Below are 15,309 nucleotides of genomic sequence, written 5' to 3'. Positions count from 1 at the left end.
TGCGTTCTGGCTGCAACCAGGCTTTACCACTTTTTTTTTTACTTTATTTTGAAAGTCCTCACCGGAAAAGGTGGTTGTAGGTTGTGGGCTGCCTTGACAGCGGCCCTCATACCATTGACCATTCACAGGGAGAAGGTGAATCCAGCGTCTGGGGGACTCCTCTGTCTGTCTGCTGGTGCTGGCAACCTGATCGACTAGCATCACCAACGCCCATAAAGTAGCAATATACAGGAAATAGACCTAGCTGCTAGAAGAAGAGTCGTCTTTTTCCGCTACATCCGACCGGCACGATTGTTTCACTGCAGTGGTAGTGATTTGGAGTGAAGCCTATTGTATAACGTTATCAGTTATAGTTGTCTGATGCATAACGTCAACTGCACAAGTTAGCTGCTTTATTACTGTGTAGCTAGCTCTCTCTGATTTGGACCGATACAACGTTGACTTCGTCTTTTTTTGGCTGCTGTCTAACGTTATACGAAAAATGGCAACCCAAATCGATAAAGATGCTTGCAGAGAGGCTTACAACCAAGTCAGAGACGATAACACGGACACCAACTGGTGAGTTTGCGGACATGGTTACTTATCCATACTCCGGTAAAATTTGTGACGAATTTATATTTCCTGCACGTTTTCAAAAGTGGATGTTTCATTCATTACGTTAGCCACACATCATCTGAATAATAAAAACCTATAAGCCGTTATTTATTCCAGTAACCATATAATAACGTTACATCAATCAATACGTTTTTCGATCTAATCTCAGTTAAGGATTTAATTCACATAGCCTGTTACCGCCCACTGCGTCGTCTTTTCAGTGGCAGAGGGTGCCAAAATCAGAGGCGGACCTTTTATAAAACTTTACATTTTATCTAAATAAGAACACTTTGGGTGACCTGACATAAGCCGAATGGAAGATAAATCCATGAAGACATAAAAAATGTAATGAACTGTATATTATGTTGCATTAACTTTTTTATTTAACCAAGGTAACTTTAAATTGGGCGATATTTTTAAGTAGTTCGTCCTGCTTACGCGCTAGAATGGCACATTGGGGGGATTGGCCGAACCGAAACCCTCGTGAATTGTTTCACAATGGAAACGTTAATCCCTAATTCCAGGGCTTGTGTTTATGAGAATAATTGCTGTAATACATGCAACATTCAGTGTCCTGTCCTCGCTGATCTGATCTAGCTGATCTGTATTCTGGCTATTTAGCGGCCACACACTACACAGTTATCAGGCCCAGCGGGGCAGAAGTAATTTCCTTTGTCCTGTATTCAGAGGATAACGTTATAGTAGTGACACTTAAACATGGCTGGCACACAGCTGCCACTTTGTATGGGTGTTTTGGGTATTTTGTGTGTTGCTTCAGTTTGCAAAATGGGTCTGATGTGCACACAATGCCATGTTGTGAATCAACAGATTATGAAACTGGATGATACATGGTACATGGAGTAATCGCCTAATGCACAGTGTATTCTGCATCTTGCAGGGCTGCTTTTAAATATGACGGCTCTATGATCCTGCCTGCAGGACAAGGGACTGACTATGAGGACTTCAAGAGCATGTGCACAGGTAAGGAGTAGATTTCATTTCTAATATTCCACCCTAGTTGTTAACCAAGCCTTGCCAGTATGGATGAAACATATCTCCCTGCTGCTGGCTAGTCTAGATTTTGTGGTGTGTGTCTTTGTGACTGTGTGGCCAATGCACACTCCGTTTCTGGACGGGTTACACAGCCTATAGCCTATGCCACACAGCTTGACTTGGCAGGACACTAATCTTTTAAGACTCTGTGCTCTGTCACCCATTGGCCTTGAGCCCTGTAGCCTAACTACACTGTCAAAGCACTTAGCACTGTATGCATTGCATAATCTCTTCAACAATTTCCTGTACCTGGTTTTTACAAGGTGAACCATTTAAGGCAAGCCTTTTGTTAAGTAGGGCACTTTGAGGATGTGAAAGCATACTTGTAGTAAGTCATTGTTCCTCAACTAGTTGTCAGTAATGCAAGTGAAGTTTTTAACCTGTCACTTGCCTTTGAAAAATGAATCTAAAAACCATCTGCATGCAGCCGAATAATCGAAATGCATTGTTAAAAACATGTTTTCCCTCTTGTCTGATTGTGTGTGTGCTTGTGTGTCCTTTTTAATGAAGGATCAGATCTGCTGTGTATTCACAGCACAGCACAGTGATTAGTAGTATCTCTGTCTGCATGGAGCTCATTTTTGTATGTCACAGAAAAAGAAAAGAGGAGAAATCGCAAAAAGTCAAGTAGGGATTTTCAGATAATGACTCCCACTGAGCAAAAATAACTAATAGGTGCTGGCTGGATGTGGAGTTATCTCACATTCTGTGTGATTCTTGTGTCTTCTAGAGTAAAGCATCTGCTCAGATGTTGGCTTTGGGTGTGGCTGTTTCTGATGCTTGCTCTAGTTGTCTTTAAAGCTTGCTGCCTCAGGGCTGTACTCCGTTATTTTCCTTCCCGATATTTCAGAGCTCACATTCCTATGTTGAAATAGCTCATTTATCACCATGCTTTACAACAGTTCAGCTGGTGCGTCTGCCATTGGTTCCTGTTCAAAGATGACACACACGTTATCAGACATCTATTTTTCTGTCTGAGCTTGTTTTCCTTATTTAGAGGTGCAGTTGTAACTCTGCAGAAAACCCCTTCTGAATGTAGGAGGAGCTGATGCAGACTGCTCGTCTAGTGAGGCTTGAAGAGGAGGGCTACCTTTGAATACTGATCTTAAACAGGAAGTAGAAATAGATTAATTTGGGTGTGCGCAATTCCATCAATGCAAGAAGATACTGCATGCATGGCATTGTTCCACCAAGTCCTAAATTCTTACATCTAATTTGATTTGCCTCCAAGACTTTTAAAGCATAATGTCTGCTGACAAATGTGGCCACAACCAAAAATTTATTCAGTCTGCATCATAAAATAGTTATTAAAAAGAATATTTATGTCATGTTAGCAACATGGCTTGTGCGATGGCAGTGTTGGTTGGTCCATCCACCACTTTTGTCCATACTGAAATTGCTTGACAAATATTGGATGGATGGATGATGAAGTTGATACAGACATGATGAATCCTACAGATTTTCAATGAACCCTTGTCTTTTCCCCTAGTGCCACCATCAGGTCAAATTTTTCACTTAACTAGTGGATGGATTGGGTCAGAATTTTGTGCAGACAATCATAGTCCCCAGAGGATGAATCCCACTGACTGTTCCTCTTGTGCCACTATAATGTTGATATTTTAGACAACCTTTTTAGCTGGGTTGATATGAAATTAGATATTCAGCATCCCCTGACAATGAATCCTAATGACTTAATTATTCAGAGCTTAAGTTGTTGAGTGGAGAAAAACACACATGCTTTTGTGATAGAGTGGTGCCAGAGGAAAGGGTTTACCCCTTGGGGAGTCCAGAGGTTCTGGTAAATCTCATTAGTAAATCATACCTCCTGTACAAGGATGACATTTTGTCCTGAGGGTGGCATAAAAGGAAAGCTCATGGAGTGATCAAATTGAAATTGTCTGTCCTCTGGGGAGCATGAATAGGCTCAGTAACTTAAATTGCAATCTATCTGATAGATTTTTAGGTTTGTTGTGTACAAGTGAAAATCTTGGTGTAATGATGGCACTAGAGAAAAGGTCAGAGATCACCCAGTACAGTAGAATTCATCCTCTAAGGACCCCAAAATATCCACAGCTGATTTTTAGGGAATGTAGCATTGAGATATTTTGTCATGGACCAAAGAGTTGGTCAAGGGGAAATTATCACCCTCCTTAGGGGATCCACACCAAATTAAATGGTTACCTGACTTGCATCACCATCCTCAGGCCCTGCTGTTAGCTAAGATAAAAACAAGAACATGTTGGTAACACCACTCCTTGCCAGACCCACCTGAGACAGCTCTAGTTTCCAGGCTATTTCGCAGAGGGACTGAGCGTGGGCTCAGAGAGTGTAAACAGGAAGATTCAGTGTCACCTGCCAACCTTCGCTGTGCTAAAATGAAGTCAGTTTATGCAGAGCAATGTGTCTCCCAACCAGTCTTTTTGCTGTCTCATCATTGTTGTAGTTTCAGTAGAGTTTTCTCTGCAGCAGGGGGGAGGCCGGCTGCAGAGACGAAACTACATGCAGTGTCAGCATGGCTTTAAAGGGAAGGCAAACCAGGAAGAATCTGGCAGAGGGAGGAAGTGTGGGGGTGTGGGCGAGCTCCTGGTTTGGGTGAGGTTATGTGTTTGTGCTAGTTCCTCTCTGGTATCTCAAACGGTGACAATGGCAAGTAAGACAAAGGGAGGCTATTCATGAGTGTCAGAATTGACTTAGTTGAGTCAGGTGAATGCGTGCATGCGTGTATTGCTTCAAACAAGGTGTTGAAACTAGCGATGTCCTTTGTGACCACACTGATAAGACTCTTTGTAGTTGCTGCTCCTGTTAATGTGCGGCTGCTCTGATCTGAGAACAGTAACGTTGAAGCTCTGCCAGGAAAGTCTTAATCAGCTGCTTCAACAGGTACATCAAGATAATACAAGTTGTAAAAACTCTTGATGTAATCTAGTAAAATCAACTGACCATATAACAGAATGGCAGCTTAAATGAGCATGCTACCACCTTCAGGTCCATTTCAGAATTTATCACTTTAAATTTAAGTATCTTAATTTAAAATCATAAAGTGATTCATTGTTGTGTTTAGTTTGTTATGTTATCTCAGCTTGCAAATTGGAGACTACGACTTTGTAACAGGAAGCCTGAGTTTCAAACTGCAGATAAAAACAATAAACTTTATTTGCATAGCACTTTTCAAAACACAGTTACAGAGTGCTTATAGGACAAAGATAAAGTAGTATACACCATCAAGATAAAAAGAGCGATAACATAAATAAATCAAATAAAAAAACATTTAACATAGGCTAAGACCAGATAAAACAGAGTATGTAATAATAATAATTATTATTATTATTATTATTGTTGATAAAAGAGGGATAGAAACTAGACAGACAACAGATTTACTGTAAAAACAAAGCCTTGCTGTAGAAGTATGTTTTGAGGAGTGTTTTAAAGGAAGATATCTGACCCAAAGGAAGCATATAAATAGAAAACAAAAGAGGACCCAGAATTAACCCATGGGGAACACCACACAAGAGGGGGGCTGTGAATGAAGAATATTCTCCCATTACAACAGAGAAAGAGCTTTCAGAGGGATGTGAGCAAAACCAGGCAAGAGCACTGTCCTTAATTCCAACAGCGTTTTCAAGGTTGTTTATAAGGAGGTCTGTTGTATCGAATGCTGAAGTCTGATCGAGCGGAATAAAAATTGAGCAAGCCCTGGAATCATCACCGAGAAGTAAATCATAAGTAAACCTAATAAGAGCTGTTTCTGTGCTGTGCTAGGTACGGAATCCTGATTGAAATTGCTCAAAGATATTATTGTTATCCATGTGTGAGATTAATGGAGTGGCAGCAGACTTTCCTGAAATTTGGGATGAAACAAGTCATTTTGAAATTGGTCTAAAATTGTTAAAAATAAGAGGGTCAAGTGTAGGTTTCTTTAGGAGTGGCTGGACTATTTTATTTCTAAAACTGGATGGGACAGAGTCAGTAGACAATAAGCAGTTAATAACAGAGAGAACACATGAGAATCTGTGGGGAAACAGTCTGGAAAACCTCTTTTAGAAATATGGTGGGGATAATGTCTAATTTATCAGGTGGAGGAGTTTAAGTGGGAGATTAGCTCCTCTAATTCTAGCAATGAAATTCAGGCTAACTTGGAGTTTAACTCTTTACCCCAGAGAACGCCTAATAGAACCACCCTTACTGAACATTCTAAGGCTACCCATGGAATTATTTGAATAAAAAAATTAAATGTGATTATAAATGAATGTTACACTCCACCAACCTACATGAAACATAAACATGTCATATATCTTTAGAAACCTGAGGCTCTAAACTATCTATTTATGAGGATTTCAATGTGTTTTCATTCATTTAAGTCATCACCATTTGAAAGCCAAACACGGAACCTGTTAAAATGGGCGTCAAATGTCGTCTTTATGGATATGCCAGGGGCATCAAAACTCGTCATTAAGGATTTAAGGGGGGGTGTCATATGTTGTCATTATGGGGAAAAGAGACTGATAGTGATTGAAGGTAGATGGCCTATGGACAGAAAGCAGGAGCAAGGTCTGGAAAATGACAGCCTTGTGATCAGAGAAATTAAAATGAAGCAATTCAAAATTATTAAGAGAAACACCAGAAGACAACACAGGTTCAAGGGTATGACACTTATTATGAGATGGCTCTTTTACATGCTGTTTAAGATTTAAAGACTGAAAGAGGGTAATAAAATCAGCAGTAGATGTGGAGTTTGCAAGACATGGGCATTTACCAGGCAGGGAGGATCTTAAGAAAGACTCCACTGAGTCAGGAAAGTCAGGAAATCTTGGCCTCTGCTTCCTCAATTTTGATCATTCCTTTTTAAACTGGCCTTTTTAAGTACTTCAGGTTTATGGAAGTGCAATATTGATTTGCCGTATGCTCCTCCTTTAGTCAATAAAATTTCAGACAGGTGACATGAGGACAACTTCAGATTTTCCAGCATTCTAAAATCCTAAAGTATCAAAGTGAAGATGACATAAATTACTTAAATGATTAAGCGAATGTCAAAATTAATTCTACAAATGAATCAGTAAATTGCTAAGAAACACACACTTACAATGATGAATACATCCATCCCTCCAGCAGTGAGCTGCAAACAGTGTGCTCATGTTTCACAGACTGGCTGATGTGTGATGTTGTTGCGTCCTGCTCCTCACTGTTGCTGCTCCACTTTCAGGTTTAGGGTGATGTTTCATAAAAATGCTGTCTGGTGGAACTTTAAAAGTAACAGTGAATGATTTTGGCTGGGTTTCTGTCAGTCAGTGGTGCACTGCAGTGGTGTTACTGCAGGAAAACAGACTTTAGGCCGATTCATTGATCGAGTCACATGCTCCCACCAGTCATCAGTCGCTGAACTTTATAGATCTTCAGTATTTGTTAAATGGATTTATTATTATTTTCTGTCAGTGGTTAGATTGCTTTGTTGAGGAAGTAAGAAGGTTTTTGTCCTACAGCTCATAGTCAGAGTATACAGAGTTTCTGCCAGTCACACAGAGGCAGGAACACTGGGAAGACAATACTAAGTAGTCAACTCAGTTCAAAGTTTATCATAGACCAATACCTCAAAGCATGCCGCAAAGGGCTGTACATATAATAAAAACAGCAGTTAGCAACATTAGGAAAGCACAAAAAAAACATACAGAAGTGAGATAAATGACATACAGAGAATTACAAATGGAATACAATACATACACTAAAAACAGTAATGAGCAGCTTTAGCTAAATACAAAAATGTTCATGTGTTTCTTTAATGACAGCAGTCAATATAACAACTTAACTATTATTTTAACTGTACATTGAACTAAACATTGGAACATTTCTTCTTCACCATCTTCACCACTCTGGGAGCGTTTAAAAAATGCAGATATTTTTGTCTGCTTTTCAGGTGGTAGGGGAAACAATATGTATGTATGCAATATGTAATGGAATATTAACGTGTAATATGTTTGAATGTTCTACATTCGGTTAACAGCAGTGTTTTGTAGAAGTTATAGTTTGCTAATACTTGATTTAGGAAAGCCAGAGAGAAGTGTATTACAGTAGTCAAGCCTAAATGAAACATATGCATGAACAAGATTTTCAGCATCAGGCATTGATAGAATGGGACGAATCTCGGCAATGTTTTATAAGTGGAAATATGCAGTCTTTGTACTATTGTTGATATGCTTTCCAAAGGAGAGGTTAGGATCAAATGAGACACTGAGGCTTCTAATAGAAGGCGTTTGTGAAATTGTGGAACTGGCTATATTCAGAGTGAGATCAGACAATTTATTTCCGATCTGCGTTTGACCAAAAGTTTATATTTCAGTTTTCTCAGCATTTAAAAGAAGGAAGTTAGATGACATCAATCATTTGATTTCTGATACATTTGTCCAGTTTTACCTGCTGATGACAGCTGTCAGGCACAGATGTAAAGCTAAGTATCATCTACAAAGGAATGGAACCTAAATGGCACCGTACTGCCTGAAGGAGCAGACAAGACAGTGAAAAAAAGTTCTGCTTACTTTGTGTATAAAATAAAGTTATGTAATCTCATGTGTCGCCTGTGTTTCTCAGCTCACTTTAATACTACACCTTCTCTATAATTTTAACAAATCCAAATCCAAAAACTAAAAAGTGCACCTTCCTTGACTTTGCTGAATCAGGTGACTGTGTGTGTGTGTGTGTGTGTGTGAGTGTGTGTGTCTGTGTCTGTGTCTAGGGGGGAAATCTGAAAGTCATCATTTAGAAAATGATCACTGCAAAGCCTTGTCAGCTCTGTGGGCTCCAAGCTGAACCACAAAAACTATCGCTTCCTCTATGGTTGTCAGTATACATGCAGTTATTTTCTTGCAGGGCAGAGAGTAGTCTGTTTTCTGTCTGCCAATATGACAGCTGTTAGATCATGTGATGGCAGGTGCACAATGTAAATAGAGGGCTCATTAGATTGATCAAACACCTTTAGCCATTTGCAGATAGTAACTGCAAACTGTTGTTTTTAACAAGGACATTATTATGATAGACTTGAATACTGAAGTATTTTGTTGGCATTTTTTTGCCACTAGTAAAGACCCTTGAATTCACAGACAAAAGCCAACTTGACTAACATAAGGTAAGGCTGGGCAATATGATGAAAATCAAATATCATTATATTTTTGACCACATATTGTCATATCGATGTTGCAACAATATTGTAGGGTGACTATTGGTGGTGTCACAAAAATATTTACACCATAGGATTTTTGGTAATATGGATATGATAACTAATTGGGTGAGGGCAAATAAGAGAACAGCTTAAACAGTCTGTTGAGTACAGAAAATTACATAATTTTGCTGTAATACAGATTTTAAACCAGGAAAGACAACACTTATTAAACCATTAAACAACTAGCCTGGGGCCAAGTGCTCTTAAGCAAGTAGGTAAGTAAGTAAATAAGTAAGTTTCTCCAAGCACACAGCAGAGGAAATGCAGCTGCTGTGTTGTCGTTAACTTGTCTTAGTCATTGAAAAAAAGTCGTTGACATACATATTTTGTCACTCTTTACAATTACATTGACTAGAGTTTAAGCTAAAATTTGACGTGTATGTAAATTGTCATTAAAGTTCCATATCCAGAATTGGAGAAATGACAAAAGTATGTGCTGTTGTGTACTGTTTAATCTTTCAAAACAAAACAAAGACTAGCAGAGCAACCTGAAACGTGCTGGGGCGCGTTTGGTGAAGTAACAGGCATTGTTTGGAGTGGCTGCAATCAGCTCCAGCTCACCACTGCAGCTGCACCCAGTAGAATCCAGCGGTTACTGAATCCTTAAAGGAGAGGCTTGGGCGCAGTGTACTTGATGTGTGTACGCGTATACAGGCTGTCTTATTGCTCGCTGTTGGATAATCGCTGTCGTGCATGTGAGCTCAGCAGAATATAACAATTATTAATAGCTAAATGTAGCAGTAAAAGTAGCTAGCAAGAAGTTTGTAGTCCTATGTAACTGAGTAGAAGTATATGTATTTTACTTGAATTAAAGTAAAACGTGTTCTGCAAAACAAGCACTCTTTTCAAGTCAGTATTATGCGTGTAGAACCCACCAGTGCATAAGACTTTACATGCCACCCTGTCCAGTATGATGACCATATTACAACTACTTTATCCATTTGGATATGCCAAATATCACTGATAGAGGCCAGTGTTATATTCATAACACTTACGGGGGATATAGCGGTTATTCTGGAGAATTACAATACATACCCTAACTCCCCAACTGGAGGCTTTGCCTGATATCTTTGGTTCCTAATCTTATTGATGTGTTATCCTTTATAGGCAATTTCCGTCTACTAGTGACCCCTCTTTACATGTATCGTTGAGTTTATTAGTTTATTTAACAGAAGCCGCGCCCAACAAAACTGATAAGAATTTGGTGGTTGAAGGTCAAGGTCACTGTGACCTTACAAAACATGTTTTTGGCCATAACTCCTGAATTAATTTGCTAATTATGACTACATTTGGGTAATTCTAGTTTTGCAAGAGTTTTCACGTCTTATGATTTCAGCGTAGTCACACCTGCCTAAGAACAGCTTATTGCACAGTAAGATAAAAGCAGGATAATCATTGAGTGCTTAAAGAGCTTAGCAGCGGCCTGAGGCAGTTGGTATGTAATATGTCTTAAATTCATTAGACTAGCTCTGACACTTCTGGAGACCTTTTTTGTTTCTTAAAATTTACGTTGGAAACAGTGATTATACCTAAATGTTTTAAGTTCTTGGCGATATTTATTACCTCTCCTTTAAGTAGGGTGTCTGGTTGATTTGAGTTGTTTCTCTTGATAGAAAAATACATGCCCTCAGTTTTGCTCTTGTTGGATATGTCTGTGAGCAGTCCACTCTAAAGACTGTTCCCCTCACATTGTTTTATTTGAATGGGACTTAGAGGCCTGAACAGTTAGAGAAAAAAAAAGTCCGGAAGAAAAGTCATAGAAGTGTTTTTCTTTTCTTTCTTTCTTTCTTTCTTTCTTTATTTATTTATTTTTTTTAGCCTTGTTACATGTATGGAGACATTACTCACAGACAGTCAGGTCTGCAGTGGACCACCGAGAGAGTGACAGGCGTGGCCACTGGGAGCTTTCTGACACAACTGCAAGGCTCACAAAAGATTTTACTCATTTAGTCTGTTGACCTGAATATTTCCTTGTTGCGCGCGCGTGCGCACACACACACACACACACACACACACACACACACACACACACACTTTGAAGGTGAACTACAAAAAGCAGAACCTTGTATTCATCTGCACTGCAATAGTGAAACGCTTTGCTCACTGCCTTACAAACACACAGTGCAGTTTTGTAACACTTGATGCTACACCAGATTTACACATCATCATGACACAAAGTGACACTATGAAATCACAATTGTGAAGCCTTTTTTATCAGCAGATGGAAAAATGGAGCATGACAGGAGGTCAGTTAGTACAGCTTAACAACAACAGAGTGCCATTTGTGTGTAAGCCTCTGACTGGACAGGAGAGTGTGTGCGTCTTTTAGTAGGGTGTGTTGAAGTGTCTAACATTTTAAAATACTAGCTGTAAGAACCTTCATTCTGTATGTTCAGTCTTATATAATCTCCTTCAACTCCTCCCTCAGATGACTGTCGTCTGTTTGGTTTTGTCCGGATCACAACGGGAGACACCATGAGCAAACGGGCCAAGTTCACTCTCATCACCTGGATTGGTGAGAACGTCAGTGGGCTGCAGCGCGCCAAGATCAGCACCGACAAAGCGCTGGTCAAAGAGATTGTGCAGGTCAGTGACTCTGTGGTGTTGCATGCTGAGACAGTACCAATTAAAGTTATGTTTGTCATCATGAGATTAAAAGAGCTTGAAGCTGTAATGGTCTGTTTGGGGAAAGTGGATGGTCCCAGGGGCAATATGGCAACAGAGTGCTGTGTACAGTCTGATGGAATAGGATTTTGAAAAACAACAAACCATCTGAACACTTGATGATATGAAGACAAGATGTGGTGGTGGGAAAAATAAGAAACTAAACACAGAGTCAAAATCAGCAACTAATAATTTGAAATAGCATATCTCGGCTAACTCTGTCAAGGATGCTACCTGTGTTAAAGCAAATGTACACATGTGCAAAAATAAAAGGGAAAACTAACTGGATAAATGACACTAAGGCAAGCTCTCCTTTTCACACATAAAGATATTCTGTGAAATGGGTCTGTCGCAAGTATAAAAAGCTGTAAAGTACTAGAAAAAGAGTCTTATTTTTGCTATCTGTACAAAAATCAATGTAAAACATCACCCATTACATGTCTTGGTTTCTTCCCATTCTGCAACAAATGAAAAGTAACTTTTGGTTTTCTGAACTGTTTTGTTTCTGCAGAACTTTGCCAAGGAGTTCACGTTTAGTGAGCTGAGGGAACTGGATGCAGACAACATCCTCACAGAGCTGAAGAAGGCTGGTGGAGCCAACTATGATGCTCAGGCCGAGTAGAGAAGTGCCATGGTCCACTGGAAGGGTTGGGGTTGGGGTTAGAGGGTGTTGGGTGTGATTAGGGTGGGGTATTTTGGAGTAAGTGGGAGCAGGGGGGGTTTGGGCAGGGCTGCTACCTCTTGGAGAGAGGGCAGGGTGCGATGGAGAAAAAGGGAAATTCTCACATAAACAAAGCAGAGGTTCACCAAGAGCAGTTTGTAGAACCAGTGTAAGCCTTTCAAATACTGATCAATTAAAAATGCCCAATAATGGTTTATTAGAAATCAGAACATTCTTTTTCCCCCCACTAGTTTAACAGCTATTAATTTACTCTCAACAACAGTTTCAGAATAGATATAAACACATGTAGTTACTGAGAGAACTGGCACAGTTCCAAGGAGTTCAGGTGCTATTGGTGCACCTCAAAAATTATACCATTGGCATTAGGGTGTGTTTATATGCTTGATTTTCAAAAAGTGTGTGTGAGCTGAATCTTTCACATGCTTGTTTGCATCGGTTTGTGTATGTGGAAGATTAAAAAGTACATTCCCAGTACATCTGGGGGCAGATCAGGACCAATTTATCCTTATCGTTGGGCGAATATCCTCCAAGAGACTTTGCACACATAAAGAAAACTTGACAAGATGAAACTCAAGGACGTTAATGTGTTGTTAAAAGAATACTTTAGGAAATTCTTGCTTAGCTAAGCTAAGTGGCTGCTGGCTGTAGCTTCGTATTGAACGGAGAGATATGAGAGTGGTATCGACCTTCTCATCTACCTAAAATAAACAAGAATGCAAAAAAAGCACACTTCCCAAAATGTCAGACATTCCCTTTAAGGCCTGGTCTAGTCCAGAAATGGACTGACAGTGGGCATTGATGTGGCCTGTTACTATACTGGGTGTCTGCATACACTGAAGTGTCTACACTGGCAGTGATTTCTGAGGATGCGCACAATCAACACAAACGTAGACTCTGCAAAGTAGCCATCATGCACACACAGATGCATAGTTAAAAGCAAGCATATAAGCACTCTTAAAGATCACAAACTGCCCTCTCTTCTTCTAGCCTCTGCCCTCTCCCCAGTCAGCTCATGGTTGGTTATCTACTGTGCTGTGCATCAACATCTCACGCTCATCTTCATCTCAGCTGGGCTGCAGTTGAGCAATAGGAAGTTTCATCAAGGCTTCAGCACTGTTTGCACGGAATAATGTCATGTAATGAGGATGGAGAAAAAAACTAAGGGTTTCACTTCAAAACTGCTCATCACGGGTCATGTTGTAAGAAGGAGTTTGCTGACGAGAATACCATTTTGAAATGAACCTCTTTACTTGCAGGCATGTGTTTAACACCAGAGCATGCTCTTAGTCATGATACACTGTACCTCCAGGAGGAAATGATCTCCATTGTCTAACAATATCCTTGGTAATGGTTGCTGGCTTGCTTTGAGTAATCTTGAGTCATACTGCTAAGTACACATTAAACCACCTCTTCATCTCCAGCCAGACAGCTGTGTTTGGATTACAGCCTCAAGTTAACCATTACATCTTACCCTGAGACAGACTGTAATTCACCCTGCTGTCTTTATACTTGTGCTCTGTGCTGTGAATCCCTTTTATCATATGTCTAAACATGTCTTTTTGTGAGTGGGATTATTTCTGAACCTTATTTAGATCTACTTTTTACTTTCTCCTTCCAGTTTTTGCTAGACATGATCAATGTTAGCAGTTTCCAGAGCTTATTATATTATAGCGTAGAAATACAGAGAAACAACTAATATATTGAACCCTAAGCAGCACTTCTGTTTCCCAAAATCAAAAAAGGATTCTGAGAATGGAGATCTTTTCCTCTGGTGTTTCATCTCACGGTCTACCACTTAAAGGTATCCATGCCTACTATAACCTACTGTGTTTGACTGCCTTAGCCTCCCAGGGAGAGAGGGGCATCATGGGAGCTTGTGAACACTACACTGTGATTGGCTATTGCTCTTACATGGGGGTGGGACTTTGATCTGCTCATGGCTCATCACAACGTGGGCCAGGGCTTATCGTCCAAACCCAGGAGGAGCCATTTCTCGGTTGTAGCATCTCAGTTTATTTAGTTTCAACCCTCTCTTCCCCCTGCAAAAAAATATGTATGTTTTCTTGTACCTTTTTTTTGTTTTTGAAATGAATTTTATTTTCTCTTAAGAATTTTACCTTTTGATTTTATTTTTAAGAGCATTGTTATCTTGGACATTGGCAGAAGAGATTTTCAAAAAAATAATGGAAAAAAAAGAAAAAGAAAGAAAACTGAGTGGGCACAAGATCAGTCATTTCAAAATAAAAATTGATGTTTTTTCCAAAAACTTGCTTCTCAGTGTCTTTTGTGTGTCTCTGAATCTTACGTTACCATCAATAGTAGTTATTTTGGTAAGGACCTGAAACTGCCAAAAGAAGTTGGGTTGAGTCTACGTTACTTACAAGTTTTTGAGTTGGCTTAGACCCCAACGAAGAGGTTTCCCTCTGTGATGTGTCCAAAGCCCCTTTTACACTGCCTGTCAAAGCAAGAATTTCACACTGTTCTGTATAAAAGGTACAACTGCAGAATGGGAAGACAGAGTATCTGGCCTTTTAGGGCTCACTTATGCTCAATGTTAGATTCAGAGACGATCAGAGCCTTCTATCTGTACTCTGCGTTCCTTTCGTCCGTATTTGTGTATGTAATCTATTCTATTTTCTATACCGTATCTATTTTTGTACATAAAAAGAGTATAAATAAGCCTTAAGCCAGCACTGAAAGTAGTAACAGCCCTGAGAAAATGTCCTTTAAAAGAGACAGCTGGCAAGACATTTTTAGAGTTGTTTTATGTATGACCTGCTGCAGGAGATTAAAAAAAAGGTAGCTGATAGCAGTCAGCAGCTAACTCAAAGAGGAACAACAGGGGCTGAAAATGACCGCAAATTGGGAAAACAATGAGGTCTTAGAGCTCTTTACCCTCCGAGCAGAGGACAAGATCAGCTGCCATATAAACAGGAAAATGATTTTTATTACCATGTTAATGCCGTTGTTGTTAAGAAAGTGCTGCATATGTTTTATCTCACACTAAGCGTGATCTCTGTGTAAAAAGGGATATTGTTGGCTGCTGCTTTAATTTGTCCGTGCGTCCAGATGGTTCTGGTGATCCATGGTTTCTGGTTGTGAAATGATT

General features: G+C 39.7%; 1 protein-coding gene across 1 annotated transcript; it reads left to right on the top strand.

The window, feature by feature from the left end:
- Positions 1 to 108: 108 nt before the first annotated feature.
- cotl1 (coactosin-like F-actin binding protein 1) lies at positions 109 to 14,466 on the top strand. The gene is made up of 4 exons (XM_050074309.1): positions 109 to 558; positions 1,493 to 1,575; positions 11,283 to 11,440; positions 12,030 to 14,466. Exons 1-4 carry the CDS (start codon positions 482 to 484, stop codon positions 12,138 to 12,140), a joined length of 429 nt encoding a protein of 142 aa, XP_049930266.1. The 5' UTR covers positions 109 to 481; the 3' UTR covers positions 12,141 to 14,466.
- The last annotated feature ends 843 nt before the right edge of the window (positions 14,467 to 15,309 follow it).

Source organism: Epinephelus moara, chromosome 20 (assembly GCF_006386435.1).
Source record: "Epinephelus moara isolate mb chromosome 20, YSFRI_EMoa_1.0, whole genome shotgun sequence".
Taxonomy (NCBI): Eukaryota; Metazoa; Chordata; class Actinopteri; order Perciformes; family Serranidae; genus Epinephelus; species Epinephelus moara.
This window is presented reverse-complemented; position numbering and strand designations above follow the sequence as displayed.